At 38.4% G+C, this 27,789-nt stretch overlaps 2 protein-coding genes across 11 annotated transcripts in view; one reads left to right on the forward strand and one right to left on the reverse strand.

Moving 5' to 3' along the window:
- Window positions 1-2,135, forward strand: part of LOC122989911 (ecto-NOX disulfide-thiol exchanger 2-like) — a 196,242-nt gene extending 194,107 nt beyond the window's left edge. For 8 of the 9 annotated variants that reach the window (XM_044362944.1, XM_044362945.1, XM_044362946.1 and 5 more), the window contains one exon: window positions 1-2,135. In XM_044362944.1, the coding sequence (XP_044218879.1) occupies window positions 1-132 (132 nt within the window). In that variant the 3' untranslated portion in view covers window positions 133-2,135. The other variant, XM_044362947.1, reaches the window with a different exon arrangement.
- On the reverse strand, window positions 1,603-27,789 carry LOC122989910 (sodium bicarbonate transporter-like protein 11). Of its 2 annotated transcripts, none has more exons than XM_044362942.1 (20): window positions 27,585-27,789; window positions 15,294-15,344; window positions 14,389-14,484; window positions 13,691-13,734; window positions 13,080-13,299; window positions 12,831-12,912; window positions 12,522-12,645; window positions 11,955-12,164; window positions 10,609-10,693; window positions 10,343-10,468; window positions 10,054-10,167; window positions 9,420-9,552; window positions 9,014-9,087; window positions 7,999-8,278; window positions 5,764-5,870; window positions 5,248-5,413; window positions 4,919-5,092; window positions 4,220-4,415; window positions 3,696-3,865; window positions 1,603-2,479 (listed from the first exon to the last, which is right to left on the reverse strand). In XM_044362942.1, the coding sequence occupies exons 1-20, from the start codon at window positions 27,643-27,645 to the stop codon at window positions 2,413-2,415; spliced, it is 2,580 nt and encodes an 859-aa protein (XP_044218877.1). In that variant the 5' UTR covers window positions 27,646-27,789; the 3' UTR covers window positions 1,603-2,412. The 2 variants fall into 2 exon arrangements, with proteins under 2 accessions (XP_044218877.1, XP_044218878.1); XM_044362943.1 differs by lacking the exon at window positions 27,585-27,789 and adding an exon at window positions 20,391-20,568.

Raw genomic sequence — 27,789 nt, forward strand, 5'->3', positions numbered from 1 at the left:
ATTAACTGCAGCGAAGTGGAGGCTCTTCTCTCTCGGCTGCCTTGCACCTTCAGACAGGAGCTGACCGGAGTAGGAGCCAGTCTGGAGAAACGCTGGAGCTTCTACGGCTTCCAGGGCATCAAGAGCACATAGACTCTGCTGGTGACACTTCTGGGACAATGAAGAGATGAGAGATTGACAGGAAAACGTAGGTAAACTAAGGATGCTCTAGAAATGGGGAGGAAGCCCACAACTAGACAATGGGCCTTACCCACTTAGACAACAGCATAAATTATTCACCGCAGATCTCAGATCAGAAAAGGGTGGTCTATGTAGGTGGCAGAGAGATAAATATACAGGTTTTTGTAATGGCAAATTAATTGGCAGCATCTCTATGGTGACCAAGAGGTGGATGTATCTCTATGGTGACAGACATCTCTCTCTTTCTTTTTTGTACTCATGAGATTCAACTAAAAATCCCAAATTCAGCTGCATTATGGGATCGTTTGTATTTTTATACTCGAGCCCACAGTTGGCTAATTCTGCTCACTCGGGCCTGGACTTTCAGGGCTACACAGGAAAGTCATCAGGGTCTATTTTCAACATTGAAACCCTCCGGCTTCTCTTTTTCCACCTCTTGATTTTTGTACGAGCATGTAAAATAAATTCTATTATTTCCCTCTACTTTCTGTATCGACTATTAAAAGTGAAAACGTGGCAGATGCAGTGATCAGGTTGATTCTCTTATTTCTACATCTCTCAGCGTTGGATTATGTTCCTATTTGGTGTCACATGATTGTACTGTGAGTTGTGAGACCATGAACCTAAAATGCTGCAAATGTTTTATTTGAATCTGATTGTACCAGTGCTTCATCATTATGAATCAATGTTCACGTTGTGCCTTCCAGGTCTGGTCCATTTTACAAAGACAGACTATTTTCTCTGCATAATTTTCTTCTAAATTATTACTCTCCTCTGCTGCATTCATGATTATATTTTTTGTCATGTATCCACAGACATTAACTGCTCATTACTTTATTGTTGCAGAATGTGAAAAGGAGCTTTCTTTTGTTTGTCAAACAGCTGGGTGATTTTCTTTCCTGCAAATGTTTTCAACACGTCCAGTTTTCATGCCAGGAAAACAGTTGATACATTAATAGAGGAATAACACATTTGAACACAGCATCGCTCATGTGAAAAGAGGCAGTAAAATGCATCAGGTGGTTTGTTTGCTTACAAAAAAGGGCCCCACTTACACAAAGTAACAGATGAAAGAAAATTATGACACATGACAACAACTAAGGGTGGTGACTTATGAAAGAAAAAAAACAAAATCATGATACAGTATACACTGTACATGTTTGATGATATACATCTCGCTTATTTTTTCTGTAATGTACTGGTGAGTACACATATGTCATCAGCCAAACCTGATCTCAGATGGTGAGCTTCTACTGCCATCTATTGGTGGAATTTAACATTAATAGCTTTACAGCTGCCAGTCCTTTTGGCTCAATACAGGGGGGCTTTGTGCTGATGTTGTATGTGATGGTAAATGTCTGATGTTATGTATTTTGCTTTAGAAGTGGAATAGGTGCAGTATAATGAGAAATATTCAGTCAGTTCCTTTAAAGGGTTTTATTTGTTTTACAACAGTTTGGTTTATTCCCCACATGACCTTTATAATAACATACGTCATCATGTTACGTGTCCCCTTAAAATGAAAATATAATTTTTTCACATCTAAAAGACTGGGACATGTATCTTGAGAAATCTGGCTTCAGTGTGATTGATTAAAACTTTACCGATGTGGGAATACACTCCACTCTGCATGTTTTAACAGGGAGGAATTCCTTTCGGTCAGTTAAATGATTAATGGATTTTCTACGGTGGTAAAATTACTTACACTGAAATTTCCATACCCCAGATCACCTCATCAACGTTACACTTGAAACTCAAGGAGGACACAAACCATGCAGCTCTCTATTAGACAACATGAAGCCTAAAATGAATGATTAACATTTTTTAAATATTAGAAAAAATGTCTCTGACATTAACTAGCGCACCTGTCAGTTACGAGCTCAAGACAGATGTATGCATATGTGTGTGTGTGTGTGTGTGTGTGTATGTGTGTGTGTGCCAAGAAGCAAAACAGAATAAAATAATTCATGACTATATTGCTGCATACAGTGTAGGAATGTTACATATTAAAATCAGCTACACTGACATGACAGTAAATGAGTTTTCAACAATGAGAAAGCAAGTGAGGGGTGTTAAATGGTCATTCGACCACTTCCGCCACCAGCAGAGTGCTTGCATTGAAATCTTGCAGTCCAAATGCGCTCCATTCAGTCGTTAACAATCAGTGACTTCTGAGTCTTTTTCCCTTTCACAGGAGATAATGAATCTTTTCTGAAGGTTGCTGTTCTTGTTTTACATGTGCTGGGCGTCCATGATATCCAGATACTTAGCGTCGATTACTTTAGGGAGCAGACTGGTCCTGCGATAAAACACAGAGAGATAATACATGATGCAGTTAGTGTACTGTTTACCTGAAAACTGTATTTAAAGGTGAATCCCTTTAAAGAACAAAACTTAAAACAATTTGTGAACCACAAATGCAATATACAATATAATATAATGCAATATTGATAATTATGTAGTCACTATGATTTATAATTTGAATGTAATGCAACACCTTAATAGAAACAACTATTATCATTAGCAAGTTAGTATTTTGGGGGATACAGATTTTTGGAAAAATAATTATCAAAATCAAGGCAGCAGAGTCAAACATATTGTGACTTTTAGTCTTTTGTGGGGGTCAAGTTCCAGAAATGCTGGTTCCTTCACATTAAATTCAATGCAACTTGATATCAAAACATTTTTCTCTTCTTGACTGGTAAACAGCCATGTCTTTCAAATTCCACGGCCCCAGATTAAAAGACTTTCCATTAAAAATATCTAGTCTCCAAGCCTGACCTGAGATAACCCAGATATCAAGTTATTTTTGTTTTTTCTAACTGCAGAAAGCTCTCTCCAGAGCCACAGAAGACTACATCCAACTGTTTTCATGCAGAGTAGCACTCCGTTTGATTAGTAAACTGATCTTCGTGTGCAAAATCGGTGAACTGCCCCTTTAAAAATATCACAGCTTGGATCTTAACCTAAAGAAGTGTTTGCAGACACTCGAGCACTGTGTTGGTTTCCATGACACCACTCTGCTCCCTGAAAACCTTCTAGTATTCCAGCGCACACTAAGAGACTAGGATCGACACTATTTTATAAATAGATTACATTAAAACAAGAGGAGCAAACTATGCATTTTGCATGTTGCTTCATCAGATTCGCTCTGTACTTGATTGCTTTTAGGTTTGCCTATAAATGATCAGGTGCTGATTAGCGGCGAATCCAACAGGTTCACATTCGCATCTCATTTTCAAATCCAAATGCACTTCAATTCACTTCAATAATAAAAGTCAATAATAATAGGCAATAGAAACTATAATTCTACTGTACAAATTAAATATAAATATTGCATTTCCATAAGACCCATTTCTGTAAGATAATGAGATACAATGTCAGAGTTCAAAATACAAAGTCAGGTTTACTGTGGTTTACCCTGCACCAGCTGGCACCCAGGAGAGAGCCACTGCTGTGCACAGAGTATCTTCAGTTTTTGGACCATTCTGCCCCATTGGCCTGGGTCATCTTACCTGATAGGGACAAGCAGGATCATCAAGAGGGGGAAGACCATCTTCATGTAGGGCAGAGGATACATCCCAAAGGCGCACAGGATGATCAGCTGGATCATCTGCAGCGCTGTGAAGTAGTGGACCTTCCTCTGAGGCACACGGCGAATGTAGTGGGTGGGAGGATAAGAAGTCTGCACAGAGAGGTGGGAGTACAAAATGGTTAAAAGCTGCTTTAAGTGACATTTTGCTTCATATTTTGCAGAAGATTGACACAATATAGCTGTAATAGAAAAGATTTATATGTGGAAAATGCATCTATTGTACCGGTATAAATTACAAGCCCATTTTTCCTACTGATTTCCCTATTAAGTCAAATTAAATCTGGTTTGTGTTTGAATGCTTTCTCTGCCCACTGAATTACAGTATTAAATAATATCTGGATTCCAAAGTTCAACTCAGTGGCTGCTGCCATGTGAAGTTTATTCAGGCAAACAAACCACTAGCAAACCAATCAAGCCACAGTCTCTTATGTCCTTCGCACTCACCTGTTCCTTCAGCAGCAGGGCCATACGGTCCACCATCTGGTTCCCATCAAGTGAAGTGGCTGCGATGTAGAGGAAGAGGCCGTAGAGGACGGGCTTGGGGATCCACTGCAGAGGGATGGGCAGCATGAACGCAGACAGGCCGATGAGGATGTTGGCCGCCAGTGAGGTCAGACGTGTTTCCTTTACACTGACGATACTGATGGAAAGGCAGAGAAAAGCAGTGTCAGGATCTTAATACACCTTTCTTATCTGATTAGAGAACATCTTAGTTACCATGGAGCAATGTTTCCCTTTCTTGTTCTTTTTTTTACAAAACCATCTTAAATCAAAGTCCACTTACTCACTTTTTCTGGAGCTTTTGGCAGTCTCACAGAGTTTACATGGTCTTCTGTCAAGCTCAATTTTTAATCCAACATGGACAAGTAGTCCTCAAGCTGCTCTGAATAATGGAAAGTTTGAAGATCTTCTGTTCTGTTCGTATTCAGTGGACCTCATAGGTTATATTTCAAATATTTTTACAAGTAGTTTTGAAATAAATGCACCAAACTTCGCCTTCACTTAATAGTTTAAATCCTTCATGTCAGTATTTTGCCTCCTATTTTAAAGGATTTAGACAAACTGGTGTTTTCAGACACACTCTGGATGTCTTTTAAAGCTTTGCTAGGTTTTTTTTTTTGTCCCTGTTATAACTTTACTCACGTCGTGTAGAGGTGTCCGTTCTCTACGTGCTGTTCCACTTTGGCCAGCTGACGGGCGTGTAGGGAGGAATGTGGGAAGGCAGCGTGCATCCATGGCAACCCAAGACAGGACATGAGGATGTTGATGAAGCCAGTCAGCATTAAGTCCCAGTGGAATGCTGTGCCTTTTAACAGCCTGGTACGGACGTTCACACAAGTGGTTTTTCAGTGAATAACAGGCAGAAGTACTTTTATTCTTATTCATGAGTTTCTACTGGAAACATCAGAGATGAACATATAGGTAGATTGACAAATTTCTTGGCAATTAAAACACACAAATAAGGGTCTTACTTGTGTTCTGGTACATGTGTAAGCGAAATGACGATGTTCTGGTCTATGAAGATGAGCAATGCGAGGAGAAAACCCAGCCCCACAGCGCTCAGTGTGTTCATTCCTGTCAACTTGTCAAATGCAGGGTATCTGAAGATCGGGCCATTGTGGACACTGAACACAGGAACTGTCAAGAGCGTAAGATATATAGAAAACATAAAATAGAATATAGACATCTCAAAAAGTTTTTTCACATTTGTATGGTACAAAAAGTTGACATCAAATCTATGATAAAAGAAATAGTTCAATAGTGAACTTTGATGCTGGTAAGCTTTCTTTTATAAGCAACTGTGTCTGTCCTACATTGATCCAGAACCCACACTGGGTTTAAAGCCCACTGGAAGTAAAAATTTTCCTTTTTTCCCCATACAACAGAGGATTTATGGAGAGTGAAAGGTGCTCTGTGCAAAGGTTGTGGCATCAAGTCTCAAGAGAACTCTTCTATCAGTTCTTTTTATTTGAGAGATCTGTACTCACGCTGTATGTCAAGGAAAAGGTAGGAGCCAATGAAGGAGAATATCACCACAGAGATAGGCAAAGCACAGTCTGACACCACCTCTCTGATTTTGTCATTCAGATATGGGCTGTGGGGAAAAGAAGCAGTGCATATTTCAACATGGTGTAACTGTGATGTAATACATTATGCAGGTAGTTTTACTACAGTATTTACGGTAGTTACTCTCTTAGTTTGAAAAATAATCCATGTCAAGTGCTGAAAGTTTGCCACTGAGGGGAAAGAACAATGACATCCCAGGAGTCAGACATGGAAATATACAATGTCAGAGTCACATTTATCTACGTCTTGTATTACATTATTATACCTGAAGGGTGCAAATCATTGTACAAAATTTGTAATCTTGTGCCTGACTCCTAAGATGTGAATATTTCCTCTTTTTCAGATCCTTCCAACTTCATACAAGTTACAGTAAGTACATTTATATGCAGCTACTACTGGCAGTGGTGGAAAGTGACTAATTACTCAAGTACTGTACTTAAGTACAATTTTAAGCAGCTTACTGTAGATACTGTACCATTTTATGGTACTTCATATCTAAACTGTATGGTGGAAGAAGTAATCAGATCCGTTATTTAAATAAAAGTAGTAATACCACAATGTAAAATATACTCCATTACATGTAAAAGCCATCATATCAAAACAACAGAACAGGTCTTTTTCCAATGACGGCTTGAGTGTTTTCAACATCCTCTATAGGACGGATGGGGACCAGACCACATAGGTCGAATGTACCTGCACTCCAGAATGACCCATAGGACCATAACATGCCGCCTCAAAAGCCATTACAAATCACTGTTAAAAATGAATGGTGTTTTATGGTGTGACAACACTGTGGTTAAGGTCTGATTAGGTTTAGACACAAAAAGCACTTGGTAAGAGTTCAGGAAACATCATGGTTTGGGTTAAAATGATCTCTTGAAATGTGGTTTCTACTTCCTTAAAGTTCAGACCCTGCAATCATTATAGTTTTTAAAAAAATGTTGTTTTTCTTGTGAGGACGGGATGGCAGCATTTAAATGTTTTAGGAGCTGAGTGGCTATTTTATATTATTGGGTGGTTTAATTTATAACAAAGAACCATATTCTACAAACTCATTATGAGTTTTTAAAATCTCGAAGTAACCAGTAATTATAGTTACGCACAGAATAGTACCCGTGAGCGGAAAAGCATCCTCACAAGGGAGCATTTCTGAAGAAATGAGGTCCCGCGAGCAAGGGGTAGTGACCAGTGTGAGCTAAACCCTCCATACACACTTGCAACTGCTCAATACTTGCTTGCTCATCAAGTTGACTTTTGAGACTTTGCAGATCCGGGTGGAATAGACAGTCCACTCCTTTGATTGGTCACTTTGAATACTGTCCATGACCTTTGATTGGCTGTTTGGTTTGATCACTGACAGTCGGAGACAAGCATTTGCACTTGTTCTGGAAAATCTGCGGATAAGTCATCTTTGTATTGGTCATCTAGGGCAATACAAAGGCGTAAAAACCCAAACCTTTGTCCCACCTCTTGCATGCCACAGAACCTGCGTGTCACCTGTGCTATGGCAGTGTCTACAGCTGCGTAAAATAATGACACTTTGAAGTGCTCCTCCGCATTCAATAGTCTTTCATCCTCACATAACTCATCAAAATGTCTTTTGATGCACCTTACATGTTTCTGTGGAAATAAAGGAGGAATACCCCATGACTGCAGTTGGCAGTCTCTTTAAGGCTGTGAAACTCCCCTCTGAATGAAGCAAGGATCTCAGATATTTGCTTGCCTGCAAAACATCGATATTCTGTTTTGGAAGATTTTGTGAAACAGTGTTGACCATTTCCCAAATTTTACCCTGCATCACTGTTAAGAGGACAAATTCAAATTTTAAAAAATATGTATTTTTTCATAACAGTTGATGATAACGGGCAGGGCCCTGTTGGACTGTGGGGCACCCCCACCTCACAGGGGCTGCAGGGATATACTCTACAGCCCAGGCTGTCTAACTGTTGTCCTAAATCTCCAGATTGCACCTCCCTCTCTGTAAAATGTCCTAAAGAATGAACTGTTAAATACCTACAAATTACATCAAAATTTTCCAAGAAATTAGTGTAAAATTAATGGACATGTAAAAAAATGTTACCTATATTTTTATATAATTAAATTAATTAATTTAAATTATTCAAATGTCATGAATGTGTTGCAATAAGTGGACGTACCTCCTCTTAATAAGGTAGAGGGCATAGCCCAGCCACAAAGTCCCCAGCATGAGCAGCAGACAGAGGATGGGCCTTTCTCTTGAGCATAACACCAGAGACTCAGGCAGGAAGATTGATGCATATTCGTCTGCGTGTACCATCACTGGCCCAGTCTCATTATGATGCCCGGGCGTGTTTCCCGTCTGGTTCTTCATCTTCTCAAGAATCTCAGTAATCTCCTGGAGCACCAGCGTGCTGTTTGTGGTAGCCAGTGTGGGCCCGTGGTAGAAGTGCTGAAAAACTAGCAACGGTGGAGGAAAGAAGGAAGAAAAAATGACACTGGGGACAAGAATGAGTATTACCAGAAAAGACCCAACATTAATTCATAAGTTATTCTTTCTCTAGGAAATGACATATTAAACATGCTTGTCAAATCTAGAAAAGATGCCTCTGGCCCATTTTTGGCCCCCAAAAATTATTAAATGGTGAATTGTTTTAACTTTTATGTCCATTTCACACTGCAGTATGAGTGCCTTCATATTCATATCGTGCCACTTTATCAATATAATTCTCTTTTACATTGTCATTCTCAGTATATTTCCAGACAGTACACTGCATCTAAGCACATTCAAGCATTCAGGTATTGCACTGCATTCAGTTTGGTGTAGTTTAGTTGCTGCGTACAACAGCCTGAGGCTCACAGAGGAAGGAAGAAAGCTCTAAAAAATCCACCATATGCTTGTCTTTCTCTTTACTTTCTTGTGATAAACTCTTGTGAAAAAGATATAAACAGAAGTGATGTGAAAGACTACACCATACTAACATTATGATACAACACACGGGGGTTCTAGTTTGATTTCATGCTTGCTTTTCCTCTAAAGACTCTATGATGGATTTGTATATTTGCCAGGTTACATTACTTATAACAAATGGTAGACAGGACGACGTTAGACATACCCCTACAGTGAGGCAAAATTGCTTTGCAGGGGAAGCATTCAAAACATGTTTAATGTAGTCTGACCTTGACTTGACTCACTTTTGACGGTGCCTTTCACTGCATCCCCGACAAATGCAATGGAGATGAACAGTGCAATGACTTCTTCTGTTGAGCTGAGAGATAATGGAAATAAAAAAGCCGTGGTGTGATAATTCATGTTATATCAAAACATGTTTTTTTCATACCAGCAAAGACATAACAGCCAATTCAAGGCGAAATGATGGTGGAAATGGAAAGAGTGTATACTAAACAAAATTGATGATTATGGCTGAAAACAGGAAGTCATAACAGATGTGTCTTTTCTTATCAGTGATCTCACCGCAGTGCATGGCCACACGGTTCAATGTTGAAATAGATTCTGTTAAATATATTGGAAGTATGAGGACTTCTCTCTGCGCTATGTAATAGTAAGAAATGTTGTCTGAAAGAGGAGTTGTGTATTCACCGTTTGAACAGTTTCATCAGCAGGCTGACATTGAATAGGCCTCCGAGGATGAGGAACAAACTGTTCCATAAACCAATGCAGGCATAGAAGGAATCAAAGTCAAGGTCATAGTCATCGCAGATGCCTCTGATCACTATAGAACATACATAAAGGCACAAAGACACAGTTATATTGAACTGTATTATGATTAATAACAATTTCACATCATCTCTCCTTTTGCACTGCTTGGCTTACACTTTCAGTGGCTTACATGCCCAGTGGAATTTTTGAAAAGTATTTAACAAGTAGAAAACATGTTGGTTAGTAAATTGTTGTTCTGAATAATGTGGCTAGGGTACATGTCTTTTAAAGTGTTACAATCCTAGTTCCTGTTTAATGTAAAAAGTTTTCACTCACAAGCAGTGAGCAGTCACAAACATTGCATTTGCTGATCCAAAAGGACAGAGGAAGAAAATTGTGAATCTGTTCTTTAATACATACTGTATATATATATATATATATATATATATTTTTTTTTTTTTTTTTTTTCCTTTTTACATTTCATGTGATCCACATATGTATTCGCCTATTAGCAAAACAACAGATATGGCTTCCACTCCTTTTTTATAATAAAATATCATCACTCAATACACACCGCTTATGAAGATGGCCAGTGGTGCAGTGGTCAGTGGTATGACAAGTGGTGAGCCAGCAAACAAAGAATAGATCACTCCGCCAATGCTCTGTCCAACAATGGTCTTCTGAACATCTGTCAAAAACAAAAAAAAAACTTTAAAGTGTTTGTGAAAGCTATTTGACATCTGAATCACATTATTCTTGGGTTTATTTTCAACATGCTTTGGTACACTTCCATTGAAGTAATTGTATTGTAGTATAACAGGATGTTCCAGAGAAAAACAATAACAACAGACAGAGGTCCATACCTATCTCTCCTCTGGTGCTTTCGTCGTTCAATGAGCCAAAGGCAATAGCAGGCAGTAGAATAGCGATGTAGAGGAAAATGGCAGTGGTAGTGTACTTCAGCAGACAGCGGTCCTTCCCTGTTATACCTTAAGGGATTATTCAAAGGGTTATTAAAGATATAAAAACTTAACCAACCAAAAAAGTGTAAAAAAGGGAAGAACAAATTGGCTAAATAGATACAGTATGTGCTCACTAAGAAAGCAGCATTACGAGGTAATGTTAATACCATCTGTGAAGTCTGATGGATAGAGAGGAAGTCTGCGACGGAGGTCACTGTAAACCCCTTTACCAGCCTTGAAGAAATCTTTGCACTGTTATGAAAAAGACAGAATACAGTTAGGCACACTGTAGTCAGCAGGAGAGAAAGAGTATACAGACTTTATGGAACAATATCTAGTCCTATGCTGTAACTCTAGTGTTATATGGCTAGATGGAGAGCCCTATAATGGGACTATTGAATTAACAACTCTTTTTGTCAGTGCAATGAAATTTGCATGTAATGTGCTCTTGAGCAAGGGGCCAATCAGGATGAGCACACACATCCACAAAGTGTCCAGCAACTGTTGGAGCAGCATAGTGATTATTAAAAGTCTCCAACATTGAGATCATAGAATCAGTGTTATAGCACACGCAGCATTATTGGGTAACATATTGGATCAGGGATGTGCAATTATCATGTGCTTTACAGGGGACATATCGTGCAAATTTCCTTTATCTTCTACTGGCCCTTTACCCAGCCCCTTAGTTCAGCCTCTTTCTGAAACAGGCCGTTTTAGCTCCTGTCTCTTTAAGGCCCCCCTTCCTGATCAGCCCACTCTCTTCTGATTGGTTAGCAAGATACTAACATAAGTGGTTGCCCACTGTCTTGTTTTTGTATTTTATAATAATAAGTTAATAGCTGGTTTGGAAACAAATCGACATTTAAATGTGTTTTGAACTCAAACAGGACATCAGGTGGAACTAAATCCTGTTGTTAACTTTGGTCTTTTACAACCCAAATACATGCTTTCTCTCGAGGCAGTATTAAGGTGTTCCCTCTTCTCCAAACCCCTGCTGAGCACACACATTTCCTCTTATTTTAAACACTGGACATAATGAAGTACTTTATCATTACATGGAGCTGCACACATTCTGCTGCCAGATCCATGGCAGACTTGGCAGCTTTTTTAGTCTGTTGCCCAGCTGCCTTTCATTCCTCCGGCCGGGCTGATAAAGTGTGGAAACAAGATAATCAGATAATCTGGCTCAACTTCTTCACTTTACTGCACCACATCTTTATATGCCTGGATGGAGCTGGAAAACATGAGGGTGGTCTCCACATGTGGAGAGACCTAAAGGTCTGTAGAGAGTATAAATCTTGGTTTTACGAGTATGCTTTGTTGAATGGGGCTGTTTCTTTTTCAAGTTTATGCTTTTTTAAATTGCCATTATTTTATACATTTTACAAAATACTAAAGCCCAGTTTGTCATGTGGCCACATTGCTATTTTTATGATATTTTGTATTGACTACAGCACAGAACCAATGAGCTGCTGTCAGAACAGTGTATGAACATTTACTCTTTTTCCCACACCTGAAGTGGTTTGCCTTTGCGTGGATCTGAGTCCTCCACTTCCTCTACAACCGGCTTCTCACTGATTATGGAGAGCTGCTGTCGCTGGTAGACCAGCTCTTGTTTGAACTCCTCCTCGGTCTTAGCGTCCAGAAGCTTCTGTCTGAAGGAAATATCGGAGAACATCGTGGCAAATGTTCTGCCGAGTTCAATGGCTGTCTTGGTGCTTTTCTGCAAAGGATGATGAGAATGTTAAAGAGAAGTTTAATAGATACAAAAATTAGTATTGTGCTACAGTGAGACTGTATGATTGTGTCTTGATTTTAGATATATTGTGCCACTAATTTGCACTTTTAACCTAAGTCTCACTAAGTAGCACACTTAATATCCTTTTTAGCCATGTTAGCGGCATTATTGCCAAGAGAAACAGTAAGGATGAGAGTAAGGGTGACATTTGAGAAGCTTCCTCAGTGGGAATAAACCCTTAAATCCAATACTATGAGGCTTCTTCCTCAGCCAAGTGAGCCACTTGTTCCAAAAAATATATAAATAAGTAATAAAAATCTGTCTGGAAGACCTGGGCCTTACCGTTCTGGGAGGGGCCAGGATGAGGATGACATAGCGAGCCTCGCAGCAGTTGACTCCCCAGTTCTGTGGCCTCTCCAGACGGGCAATGCAGACATGACGTCTTTGCAGGACCCTCACATTAGAGCTGAATTGATAGAAAACTAATAAATGAATGTGCCCCTGTGTCCACATCAATCAAGAGGCGTTTTATGGAGATTTCCAGGACTCTGTTAATTAGTTACTGAGCAAAATTCACCTACTGAGCTGGAGCCTGAAAGAACTAGTCAAATACAGACGTCTGCACATAAATCTTATTGGAGATGAACTCACAGAATACAAAGCCAAGACTGCTGGTAACGAATGCCAGTGGAAGTAGCAGTCACACCCTGAATGGTCTCTGACAGAAGATGAACTGTGGGAAATAACAATAAACACAAACAAATGAACAATCAAGAAAGTTTTCATGTATCTAAAGGTACAGGTTACATGAACTAAATGTACAGTTGATGTACAGGTTACATCAACTAAATCATCTTCTGCTCATGCACTTTCAATATTACTCATTTCATTTTTCCTTACCGTTAAACTCCCTCCCTCCTGCATCTGTGAACAGCGAGTTCATGACCTCATCCACGTCATAGCCCCCATGGCCGTCCTCCGCCACATGACTTAACATTCTTCTCAGGACCTCGTCCAGAGTGGCAGCTTTCTCATCCAAGAGGATGCTTGCCTGAGCCAGGAAGCTGTCCAGGTCTCTGTGGGCACGCACTTCATCCTGGAAGTTCATTGGCTTCACATGCTAGTGGGAGACAAAACAGGGAAGTTTGATTGCTGGTAAAGCAAAGTTGCAGTGCAAACAGGTGAAATGTTAGGGATTCACTTTGTGATTTTCTTGCAGTGCCAAACAGCAGCACTGAACCCCCACGTTTCCTTCCCTCTTAATGCTGACACCTTGAAATGTGTCAGCTCTCAGGTAATTTCAGAACATCAACAATGAGCTGGATAGAAAAGTGGAGGTAAGCTTTGAAACTTACATTAGACGGAACAGTTAAAATAATGGATTGATCTTTTCTGGGCTGCAAATTCATCACTCAAACGAGTTAAAGGAAAAATAAAATGATGTATGTAAAATGCTGTTTTCTGCTATCATAATTCTGAAAAAGAAGAATGACTGGAAGAGTGGATCTTACTTTTCTTGTTGTATTTAAAAGCCCAAACTCATGGCCGTCAGAATCTGTGAATAAAAGCAACATGTACATTTATCATAATAATAAACTTTATTTATATAGCACCCTTCAAAACAGTGTTATAGAGTTCAAAGAGTTACAAAGGAAAAAAAACACAATTAAATGAAATCCAGCAATTAAAGGTAGAGAATAAAATACCCAGAATATAGTAAAATAAGATATAACAGTAAAACTAAACAGTTAATAAAAGCTTTTTTAAAGTGAAGTTTTAGGAAGTGATTTAAAGGATGTCATTTGCACTGATCTCACAATATCTTTAGATGGACACATTGTAATTGCTCTCACGCTCAGTCTCCAGCACCTTATCCATGCTCTACTGCTCGCTGCACATTCACTTCATATTTCTATAGTATTACTTCTCTCCAGTATTAATAGTTAATAAGGAGCACTAGCTGCCAGTTCACATCCATGAACTCTTTCTCAGTTGTCCCGACTCAGGGAATCAGAGCCGACACACTTGATTTCCTAATTGCAGTGGCAGCAAATTATTCTCAGACAATGAAAGTAATATAATGATCCTTTAAAAAAAACATCAAGTCAAATATAACTGTATGGCTGCCCATTGTAATGAGCTGATCATTGGTGTTCATTCTTTATATAAATACCACCACACACATAACATTTAACTCATTTAAACACACCTGACACACTGATCTGGATCTGGTTGTCATACATGTGGTCCTTGTGAGTGACAGGTGAATCTTGCCCGTAATCCTCCTGTTCTCCATCCTGCAGCTCTGTGGATAAAACATAGATGATCACAGTCAAGTCTCAGTTCATAGGTGAATAACAGATTTTGTAGCTGTGCTTTGTTAAAATTGAGCAAATCACAAAAAAATAACCAGTAATAAGATGAACCAAACCAAGCCATTATGGTGAGAAAAAACTGTTCTTTGTATCAAGGTTAAGATGCTATGCTAGCCACATTAACAGTATCTCCAGTAGGCGACAATTTATTTTGCCCTCCCACCACTCCGCCATCTGTTGACAAGCACACAGCGAGAGGGAGAGAGAGACCCATTAAAAAGTCCCCCTTAAACCAGACCTGCAGCAATATAACAATAGCAGCTCCTCGTAAATTCCTTCATTGTTATAGAAGATAAATATGGCATCTAGGTTGCAGGTTTTATGAGGGGAGAAGAAACAGCCTCAGAATTAGAGAATTAACCTTAACCCTTCATGAGCAAAGCTTTGAGCCATGATTATTCCCTTTTACCATCATTGACTCAGAGATCATCTGCCTCGTTATTTACCCATTAATTAACCTCTCAACACACCAGCGAAGGGACTGGCTGTGCTCACCAGCATGTGAAATGGGTCATCAGTGAGCAGTGAGGAGCATTGGCATTAGCATAAATAACTGTTGAAATACATTTCCATGTGAAAAACTGCTGTAATCTTCCCTCGTTCTAGATCCTGAAGGGGAAAACCTGAATAATGTTTCCTGCGTTTGCAAAGCAGATCATATCAAGTATGTGAAAGAGCAGGGCCCATGCTGAGCAAAGCAATCATTGTAAATATAATATGCATAACTCCAGCTACTAACCCATCTCTTGGAAAACATATCCATTCTTGGACCTCCCGGCTGATGGAGCCTCTGTGGGGGAGAAAAGACAGACATGATATTTACGTTTTACGATGTTTTTTATTAAGTCTTTTACATTTAGTGTTTGATTATTCCTGTAGTAGTTTGTATTCACTTGCAAAGGGACCCACCAGTACTTCAAGCAGATTATGAAAAGGTTAGTCATGTGAAATAAAAACAGTTATGAGGTTCATATCAGAGTGCAGAAAATTAAAAATTTAAATATCCCCTCCAGACTTATAAAAACACCCTGCTTTGAATAATAATTTGTTTCTACTAAGGTTTTTATACCATAAAAGTTCAATTACCTCGTTCTAATCATTAAAATTACATCTACTCCTTCTCCCTCATTGAAAAATATAGAATCTATGAAAATGCAAATATATTTAATTTCAGAAGTTTAACTGAAGAAGTTCTCAGTGTTAATGCACTCGAAGTTACAAGTTTCCACATCACACTTGTGTAAGTTGTATACGGGACCACGATTGGATAGTTGTGATGTCACAAATCATGCTCATATTTACATGTGTTAACTAAGATTTAAGGTGAGCACAGAGAAGCTTTCCCCTTTCAGCGGATGAATGTGAAAACAGCCTTCTAGTGTCAAACTCTGCACATACATCTTTCTTCACAGTGAAGCTCAAACATCCAACTGAAGTGACAATAAGCAAAACACATTTCTGAGTGGAAATAATATTTTTTTTGGCCACTTGGGGGCAGCAAACAAGTTGTGAACACAACACTAACATCACCTAATAAAAATGATACTTCTGTAAATATCAAGCAGACATTGAGCATAATTAACATTTATTTGGTCTAAGCTTTTGCTGTTTGGTGCTTTTATCTGAGTCGCCTGCTGCTGCTGGAAATGACACTGATGAGAGCAGTGAGATTTAACCAAACCATAAAGACCATAAAACCAAAACAATGAGCAGAAAGACGCTAAAATGCTCTTTCTACAGCTCTGCTGTAGAGCTGAGTGCAATTGCAGAGTTGAGTGATAATTCTTGTCATTATTGTCATTATGAGCAACATCTTTCACATTAGACACAGTCATTTGACCCATTGTTAATATAAGGACATAGATTATTGCAGCTTTGATTTGGAGGGGAGATTGTGTTCTACAATTAAAAACATGTTGAGTATTTTATAGGCTGATTCCAGTATTATTAAACTCAACAGGTTATATATTTAAATTTGACTACTTTCAGGCCACTTACATAAAAAAAAAAAAGATTGTCCCAACCCCCACTGCATTTTGCTGTAACAGCATTTAGAACATCAAATGTACAGAAAATATAACTGAGCAGTAACTGAATAAATCAAATATGAAACATCCTAAGTTAGATCTGGTCAGAATCTTCCGTGGGAGAGACTTGGTTACTATGTGACACCACAACATCTTAAATATTAACACGAGTGAACACTCTGAAATCCCTGCATTGTATACCCGCTGTTCGGTATGTTTTGATGTAGATGTTTGACACAGTTAAACTGACCAGCACATGGTGCTAAAACTGTGTGAAACTGGACTCTGCGTGGACTGACACAGTTTGACCCTGTTGCTTCTTCCCTGTGCAACAGTAGCTCTCATTTTACGACCGACAAAACCAGCTCTCTACCCTGCAGAAATATGTCTGCTTCTACAGCTGCTCTCACTGCACATGGTGCCTGATTTTGTTGATAAAAATACAATATTTTTACAAAATTGACACAGCTGGTTGGACATTAAAGACCTTTTAAAGTGAGGAGATACATTAGATGATGAAAATGGATACAGAAAGTGACATGTTGAGGAGGACAATAAAAACAACATATGCTGAGAAACTGAGAAAAAGATCCTTTCACTCTCAGTTACAACAAAAATCTAACGCCAGCTGTGTCTGATGTTTGTATAGGCAGTCATGTATCTCTGAGACGCTGCTGCAGCTGTACAGATGAGCTTTTCCTTGCCTGAGGCAGAGTTTGGCTCCAGGGGCTGCCAAGCAAGGCTATATCTCAAAGCAGATTAGACAGAACATTCCCAGGCCTCCTCCACTTCACAGGAGTCTGCACAGACACCAGGGTGCCTCACAGCTCATACAATAAGCTGTTTGTACCACAGCCGGGTGTGTTGGAGGATGATTTTGTCTGCTTGATTGAGACCTTTACAGTTTTGTCTCATAAAGATAAAGGTCAACTTTAGTATAAATACTCTCGACTATATCTTATCAGCAGCATGATCAACAACAGCTACTCACACAACACACAACACTCAACACTTTTCTTATCATTTCATAATTGTAAACCAGTATGAAGACAAATCACATTTGTGCTTCAAAAATGAAAATTGACAGGACAGTCAGTGTGGCAAATTTCATCTGTTTGTCTTCTCTGCCAGTCACTGTTAAATCAGTACAGACTGCTATAGTAGACAGATTTTACAGCCTTTCTGTAGGCCTGTGGGTTATGATGGTTTCCTGTTACCAAGCGGGCTGACTTCCTCATGCTTACAGAGCAGTCAGGCAGCACTGACAGTGACAGTGAGTGGTGTAAGTCAAGCCTTGAGTTTTTCCACAAGGGGCACTGTGACTATGACATCAAAACCACTCTTCAAAATAGTCTGCTTTCTGATCCCCTGACCCCGCTTGAACTATGGCAGAAGAGGCTTTGGTAAAACTTTCTTTACCTTCAGTTTCGTTTTAACAATATAGTTTTTCCTGGTGTTTTCTTGATGAACATGGTAAACATTATACCTGCTAAACATCAGCATGTTAGCGTTGTCATTGTGAGCATGTTGGCATGCTGACTAAGGCTGCAACTAACTCAGCTGGAACCTGGGAATTTGGGCATTTTTTTCCTTAAGGACTGGCTCAAAATGTAATCAATTATCAAAATAGTTGACAATTTATTTTCTGTTGATCAACTAATCAATTAATTGACTTTGACAATTGTTGCAGCTCTAATGCTGAGGTTAGTTTTTTTGCTCAAAGAACTGCTGCACCTAATGAAAGCCTCATAGTGCATCCTAGTGTGTCATGTTTCCATGGTCTTTGCATGTCTGAACCACCAGTTCATCAATGGATTTCTTTCTGAATTTTTAAATCTAAAATTGGTATCTTACAGCTCTTTCATTCTAAGATACTGAAACAGTGCTCTGTTCATGTCTGTTATTTCATGTCTGTAACTGCACTTTCTCATTTGATCAACAAGGCTGACTTAAAGCCTATAAGGCATTTTTTTATTAATCGCTGCCACCCTGCTATCTGTGGACAGGGGATGTCCTTGAGCATTAGGAAACAGAAGAATCCTTGTTGGGTCTCTGGAAACAAGTACAAGCAGCTACAAAGTTAAGAACTATCTTGTGCTGAACTGTGCAAGGTCAAACCATCAAGGCAGAATGGACATGATGTTCAGAAATTTAAGTGAGCATGGCAGCTTTTCTTTTAAATATGAAGGCACTTCAGCTGTGCTTCAGTAATAAAATATTTATTTAGTACTATGTTATCAAATATATATACATATAACACTCTTATACATGCTGTTTAAGGTCAATCACCCTTTAGAAGACTGAATTTTAAACGGTTGTACTATGCACAGTGTGTACACTTTAAGTCACAATGTACACATTCATACATCGAAATAAAGCAAATAACAGGAAGAAGGAACTACAGCTCATTCCACTTCAACACCTCAAAGGTTGACGATAAAGACTACCTGATGTTTGTTTATCCAGTACAGTGGATATGGTCGCTGGACCAACAGTAATCACATGCACACAATTTATACTTTTCCTAGCCACAGCACACATTTGAGGAAGTGTTTTCACATATAGACATCAGAGAATTTAATGTGACATATGGCACTAATTTTCTGGGAGACTGAAGTGTTTCAAAGACCAAATTGTTGTTTTTGGTGAATAAAATACAACTTGTAAGAGTGAAACCTATAATTATACAGTGACAATGAATGGGGATACTGTATTTGATTTAGATGGTTGATCGACTTCAACCACAGAATGCCTTAAACAAGAGTGGAAAACCCTGAAATTTGCCAGATTACAATATGAGACATTTTTCTGCTAGATAATCTTCTTAATCCTTGACCCGAGAAAATTCAAGCAGGACTTTTTAACCCATTAGTGGCACTGAACAGAAAATACAAATTATTTTCATCATTACTCAATCTGCCACTTATTTTCTGGGTCTATAGGATGTTGGAAAATTGTGAAACATGCCTAACAGTTTCCTAATGCCCAACGTTAACATCTTCAAAAACAGGAACATGTTCAGTTAACTGTTGCATAAGTGAATGAAAAGCAAATTCCCACAACTGAGAAGCTGGAACCAATGAATGTTTGGCACTTTTGTCAGAAAAGGTGACTTGATTGATTAATTATCATAATAGCTGTCAATTAATTTTATGTTGATTAATTGTTTCAGCTCTAGATTTAGAGTTAGACTTGTTATTACTGCAGTTTGTAGGTGATAAAAGATGGTAGATGATAAAAGAAATGTCATGTAGCAATACACACTAGTAACATAAAGTTACTTATAACAACGTTTAGACATTCCCACTTAATACAACAATGAAAAAGTTTGATCAAATAAGTATTTTAGAAAAAAATAATGTATTTTTGGGAACTTTTCCCTCCACAAGACAGTTAAAACATATGCGGCAGATCTGTTACTAAAATCTCCCGTGGCACACAACTACCTTTTACTGTCATATTGTAAATATTGACCCAGATCATTTGCTTTTGACTCGCTGGCTCTCTTGGCAATACAGGTATCTTGCTCGTACTCAGAGGCTTTAATGACAAGAATATGAAGACATTAACAATAAAAAAAGCACCCAAAGAAGCAGTCAAACAAAAGAAAACAAAGGGGTGCCGTGAAATTACTGTTGCTCTTAAGATGAATGCCTGCAAGGTACGCTGTGAACACTTTTAAAAAACTATTTTAGAAATCCCAACAGCACACACACTCACACATACTGTTCTCCACGTGTTTGGCATAAGGTGGCTCAGGTTGCACCATGAGAGACCTCCTCACCCCATTCAACCCCTGTAAAACTTACCAGCTGGCACAAAATGGAGGACCTTTTTGGCTTCCATGTTCTCCATGTTTTCAGGTGAGACGTTTTCCAAAGGTCAACCCATCATTCTCTTTGCCCTACTCCCTAACACCCTGTACTCACTGGTGGTCCCTTCTCAATATCTCTCCCACACACACACACACACATACACATACACACTCATGCTGGGGTGAAATCACCTCCTCCAGCAGCACGTGGGTTTAGGGGAGGAAGAGGGAGGGGCAGGAAGAGAAGGCATGAAGGGTGAGAGGGATGTCTGTTTCTGCTGGGTCCTTGTGCCTATGAACGGAAATATGAATAAGGAAGTACATACAGTAGGATTTGGTGTTTTTGGTATTACAGCTGTCTCTAATTCTCCTGATTTTATTTTATACATCAATATTTTAAAAAAATGCAGTTAAGTCTGAAAGGTTTTGCACAAATCTTCACTTTACTGCTTTTGTATTTTAAGTTTTATTTTCAAACATCTTTTGAAACATAATAACCTACATTTATCATTCCGTTCAATTACAAAGCAAATGTCTTGTTTAAGGCACAATAAGTAACTTGTAACTTTCATGCACATAAAATTAGCAGGATGCTAATATTCATCTCTGCTGTGCTCAAATGTTTCGTTTTGGTTTTTTTTCTTGTGGTCTTTTCCTTTTTCATGTTTGTCGCTTTATATTTTGGACCTTGATATTTAGATGAGGTCGGGGATCTTGGTTGAAGGCTTGGTTAGATATAAATATGTGTCAGTTTTGTGTTTTGTCTGTAAGTGTTCTGGGTGGGAAGGAGATTACTTTTCAGGGTGAAAAATGAGAGCGAAAAGGGGACAAAATGTGTTTAATTGCATGTTATGTATTCAACTTACTCTATATAAAAATGTATTGGAAAAAAGAGAAACTTTTCAAGGATGGAATCTGACTTTAACAATAACTTTAATACTAAACCCACTGAGATGAGTGTGTTGTCTGTCAGTGATGCAGTTTTTAGCTTTAAATCTTTTACTTAAAATCTCTAGGTATTAACATTTAGATAATATCTCGAGATTAGTTCAATCTAATTAGTTTTGATCGCATAAGTTACTGTTTGTAAAACTTCTGTGTTCAGGGTTGCCAACTCTCACGCTTCTGGCGCGTGACACACGCCTTCACCTTCAGTCTCACGCTCTCACGCTGCCCAAACAGTTCTCACGCCAAAACATTGTAACAACAACAGAGATGAACAGTCCGAGTCTTTTTAGTATAAGGTGATGGTTAAATTAAGCGATTTTTTCATTTATACACAGGGCTGTAGTGGAGACTAAACGCCGTTTAGCCACCTCTCAAATTCTGAAACAGCGTTAACGCAGACATAACTTTACAGCTGTTAAAGGCTCAGACCCTCCTATCGCAGTTTCTGTAGTACCTTCTAGGAGCGCTCGTTTTGTTTTCCGATTTAACATCGTATCCTTATATGAGACACGGAGACAGCTGTTACTGTTAACAAGGGGTGACCAACAATCCACCGCCCATTTCTGCTACGCTGGTGTTAAAAACAAACATACCATCCGCGCTGAAGCCCGCAGGCAGACTGGAGCCGCTTTCATGAGACAGACTAATGAATCAGAGTTCAGAGGATCTTATATGACACTAACTGTCATGTCCAGCATCAAATAATAATCTGTCAGACAAAAGACAACAAAGTAAGTAGCTAGAAAAACTCTTCAGCAAAAAATGGAGCTAAAGTTTTTTCAAATTGACAATAGTGTTTTAATCGTCCAATTTATCCATCTGTTGCTGCTTTGACCCACTTTACAGTAATGTTAATGTAACGTTAGCTTGGTAGTTTGGATAGCTTGACTGCTGGTGCATCCCCATTGTGTGTTTTGTCCACAGTTTCTGCAATTAACAGCATACAAGTAAAAGTTCTGCTTCATGCTCACATATTTTTAAAGGAAGGCTTTTTGTATTTTCAGAGCGATTGAAGGAATCAGGAGAGAGGAGACAGATGTGAGGACGAATTGCAAGGTGTAATAGTGTTGAAAGGAAAACAAGGAGAAAGTAAAGAACTGAGTCAAGATTGAAATAAAAAGTTTAAGGAGGAAAGAGAAACACATAGAAGCAGCCCAGGCGTCAGCTGATAGACAGTCATGAACACATTCAAAACAGGGAAAACTGGTAAGGAAATTATACCTGTATCTAAATTAATTACTGTCCTGGTTAATATTTTTAAAGGCAAAATCTGTTATCCAAATGTAAAGACATCCCACTAACAAAAGTCAAAGAACAAGACTGAAACCTGCTATATAAATGATTGGACAGGATTACTACAGGCCTGCAACAGTCACACATACTGGATTTTCATTTGATTCATTAATGGCTGTTGAGATGTACAGAGAATTTCAACAAATATAACATAAATGCTTCTAAAAGCCTATTTTTAATTCAGATTGTATTGGCTGCATTACGTATTGTATGTTGTGGGATGACAAATTAGTAGACAGATTTACTTCATGGTTAGTGCAGCTGTCCGTCCTGCCAGTGCAGCACCCATGAAAAAAATAGTTAAATCTTAAATCCTAGACCTAAGCTCCCACTCTCACCACAACATGTAAACTGCATACTGTTTTAAACCCTTATGATTAACTGAGTCCAAATATGTGTGCGTGATTAAACGTGTGTGCGCGTGCATGTATGCCCATGGCGTCAAAATCTCACTCCAGCCAGGTAACCAAAGTTGGCAACCCTGCTATATTTTGCTTTCAGCCCATTCATCTCAGTTCCAGAAAGACACTAAAGTAGGACATTTTCAGATTGTATCCAGATAGTGGCATTATAACAACACAAATGAGGCCAAAAAATCTATTATATTTCTTTACCCTTGCCAATGTGCTCTATGATGTAGCATCCAAACACTTAAAACAGCTCCATTACTAGTATTAGCACTAAACTGTGGAGTTCTTTGTAAAGAAACAAACAAAAAATATATGTTTACAGTCACTCTTTCTCACCAAATTGCTATCTATGTATCCTTGAGGCCTAATAAACATGTTTATAACATGTCCTTCCTCATAAAACATTTGCAGAGCCAATTTTTAAAAGAATTTGAAATCTACATCATTTAGCAAGCTAGCAGTCTTCTTCCTTGCTGTTATTGGCACATCGCTAATTTTCTTGGCATTTTACTGCCACCAACTGTTAATCGGTGGAATAGCAAGGAACCATTTGCAGGCCTGTATTGCATATAATGTGCATGAGTGATTAAGTTAGAGATTTCTATACGGCTTCTTCTATAATGTCTTAAAAAAAAATATTGCAAAATAAGCATTCAGAGCAGGTTGAAGCCCTGCCTTTTGTCTTGCAAGGAGCATTTTTTCATACATTCACCTCATGTTTTGGAACATCATAACAGTATATAAATGACAGGAAATCACAAAAATCATGATATGTTCCCTTTAACAAAAGAAAAAATCACTATCAAAACCGTCACTCCATAGCACTACAAGTGATCAACATCTCCACAGGGTACCTTTAACGATGAATATCACTTCAGTCCTTTACAAGATATACACTGAGCATGTCACTCCTTCACTCCACCACACTTGTATGCATTTTTTTCAGTAATTAATCTTTCCCTATGATATCATGTTTAAGTATTGCACCTCATAACTCAAGCCACATTAACATACCATGTGAGGATCCTGCAACACTCTACTTTTCTCTACTCTACTCAGATTTTGTCAAGAAAAGACCAATAGTCGAGTAGCAGAGGACAGATTCAGTAACAGGCACAAACAAACCTGGAAAAAAGTAGTAAAAACAGCCTATTTCAAGGCTGAAAATTGCCATACTGCCCCCAGCAATTAGACTATCAACTCGCTGACAAACCTGCTTCACAGGAACATTTGAAAAGATAAAATATTGCTGCAGTGATGATCATGGCTTTTAGATATGGAGGGTAATGTTAATGAAAATATGCTGTTTATATAATGATTTTTTTTCAGAACATTGTAGTCTTGTGTCATTCATAATCTAATTGTACTTAGTTGTCAATTAGGTGAGATAAAAACGGCAGGTATCAGTAAAGTGAATGTGAATGAGGCATTTCTAGAATTAACTCATGTATTTGTTGGTTATGTTGTTCAACTTCTTAGTCTAGTAGCGACATGTGTAGTACAAACAGTCATTAAAGTTCTTATAAGAGTTGGTTTGACTGGATAAAGCTAAACTGATGGAGGCAATGTGACATGACTATCACTTGTTTACACAGACTGTGATGTTTTTGATTGAGTTTGACTCCAGAGGAATGCTCAGTTTAGCCTGAAGGAAAAAATACACTTATTTCTTTTGACTGGAGTGAATGTAGGAGGAATTACAATGATGCGTTTTTATCTGGCAATTTAGGAGACAAATTTCATTGCCTGACTGGAATATTAATACGAACGGCAAAACAGAGGACAGAAATTACCTCTGCAAGAGTGAGTGACTTTTTGCAGGGAAATAATGTTGCATCCAAAACAAATAGTCTTGTATAAACTGGTGACTCTCTCTCCCCTGAATTTGCCCTGAATTCCTAATTGCATGATGTAATTACTCACATTATACCTTCTTGTTATTTTTCTAGAAGTTACAAGCCTTGTAAAACTTAACAGGCTCTTTTTAACTGATATCAAAGGCAGTTATAGGACACACCTTGGTGCTCAATGAATTTTTATTCCATACAGAGCAGCTTGAGTTTGATGGGTGGGTGGATGCAAACAAAACAAACCAAGTCTCCAGATAGGAAAAGTTCTTGCATGTTGATTACATGGGTAAGAGAACTGGGACAACAGTGAATCACTACTTGGCCCCAGGCAAAAACAAGGATTAAGGTGGAAGTGCAGGCTTGACTGTTCTCTTGTCTGCCATGAGATGGCAGCGCAGTCTGTTGTTCAAAAGCAGCATGACATCAGCCAGAACCTGACTCTGCTGAGGACTGAGTAATAAGAAACTCTGTTTCTTATGTTGTGTACTTTACTTTAAAGGCCACTCACTTTCTCAGCTGGATAGAAGTGGTTTCCTCTTGGTGAAAGAGGCCAATTAAATGCTTGACAGTGAAACTGAGCATAATTCCCTCACGCTGCAGCAAGCCTGTCTAACCTGGTTTGTCAAAACAAGTTGTGCTTTTCTCTTCTATTTTTATGTCCCTGGATAATTGCAAAGCCTTTAAAGTGGATGGGGACAGAACCTACAATCATGGAAATGGTTGTTCATTTCAAATGTCTCTCATGTGAAACGGAGCTGTAGGAAAACTGAGGTCATGTCCTCAGTATTTTGAGGCTGTGAAAGATTTTGCAACCACAAACTAATTTTCAATTTTGGTGGAATTTGACTGTGGAAATGTTTTTAATAATTTTTAGTTTTGAAATGTATGCCTCAGCCCAAGTATGTAACCATGTGTTTTTTGTTTGTTTATGTGGTTGATATATAATGATCACATGGTCACAGATGCCATTTTTGATGAATAAGAAAATAAAATTCTTAAAATGTGTGGCCAAATAATATAAATGTAAACCTACTGGTTAATAGTTCTTCTAACAGAAGCCAGGTTTTAAAAAATGTTTTTAAAAAGCCACATGTAGGTCTCAAAACCTCAATATTTCTAAAATTCTAGCTGACGATCATCTGAAATTACTATATACTTCAACTGTACTTTTATATTTTATCTAGTATTTTCTTCATCCTTTTTTAATTACAAATAAAATATTGCAACATTAAGACATGAAAGAACAACTCTGCACACTGAAGGAGGGGATACTAAGTTTAAATTAGTGTCACAAACTGATCAGCTCTGAGCTCACTGATCTAATTCACCACTCTTACCTTCTATCATTCTGTTGTCCACATTATCCTCAAATAATCAAATCTCAACTCCCTGTCCCACTCGTGCACAAAGATATGTAACATGGACTTTTATCTTCAGTACTGGTCAAACAGTGACCACAGCATCACTAACAAAGGAGCCGAGGAAGCAATGAAATGCTGCATTAATAAACTAAATGTTCTGCGGTCAAAGAGTTCATTGCAAGGACACACTAAGTTTGGCTTATTCACTACTGTGAAACATTAATCAAACTCAAAGAGCACCTGAGGGGCCTAACTGGGAATAACACACACACACTCACACGAGCACACCTGAGGGCATTATCAGAGAAAAACACAAAACACAAGCACCATGTCTGCATTGTTGGTTATAAAAGCAACAGACATAATGCCTCTAGATGACGTTCGATTAAAATGTGCAGGAAGGCCTATGATCAACAGTAGTAGTAACAGGCTCACTAGTTCATACTTTAGTGTTGGATGACATATAAGAGCTGCTGAATGAATTTGCTGACAATATTTGACTGACAGAGCTATAAATGTACAACAGGGTGCAAAGCTTACAGTGATCCTGTTTTGTTTTTTTTGTTTTATTTTTTGCGGTCAAACATTAAATACAGGCACGTGCAGACAGGCTGGGCAGTGTGATTATTACTCCTATTGAGGAAACAGGAGAAATTTTCTAAGAAACTTTAATGACTCCTAGAAAACACTGGACGTTGCCTTATTGACTCCTTAGACTGTTTATGTCCAGTTAAGTCTAAATGAATAACTGAATTTGTCGAGACTCACATGGATTTTACTCTAGAATTATTGTATGAACTTAAATCATTTAAAGTTTATCTGACATGGCACACTTTTAAAAACATTTGTCTGACAAAAAAGTGACAAAAAACACTCACACAATCTACTACATAGTACTGATGCAACAATTAGACTATGGTCCCAGTATAAGTGCTTCTCTGTGCTGATTAAGTTGATGGCTGAATGTATAAATTCACACTGATCTGCTACCCATCACAATCATATTGTGGCCTCCGTCCAAGAAGGCCATCACATCTACAACCTACAGCTTTAATTGTATATCCATGAAAATAAATGCATATTCCAGATAACAGTTACAATTATCACACCTTGTTAAAATACTATTTTTCAAGATTGATAGATTTTGTCATGAATTAGTACACAATGACAAGGTAATACATCAAAGTTATTCCAGAATTTTATCTAAGTGAAAATTGATCAAACTTTTCCTGACATTGTTTATCCCTCTCATCTGGTGCACCAACCAAGCCTAAATCCAAAGGATTTGTCAAATAACATTTAGATTCAAGTCTCTCTTCATTCTTACCTTCAGCAAAGTGATTAATTGTGACTCCTGACATCTCTTCGGCTTCCTTTTTAGTCTTCATCAAGTGGTGTTTCTTGCAGTGCAACAAAAAAAACTGTAGATTTTGGATATGGTAATAAAAAGAGAAACTCTGTAGAGAGCTGAGAGGGGATAATGTGGGTCCTGTATGTGAGTTGCAGCATGAGTGATCTTGCAGGCAAACCCA

The sequence above is a fragment of the Thunnus albacares genome, chromosome 10 (genome assembly GCF_914725855.1).
Source record: "Thunnus albacares chromosome 10, fThuAlb1.1, whole genome shotgun sequence".
NCBI classification, from domain to species: domain Eukaryota; kingdom Metazoa; phylum Chordata; class Actinopteri; order Scombriformes; family Scombridae; genus Thunnus; species Thunnus albacares.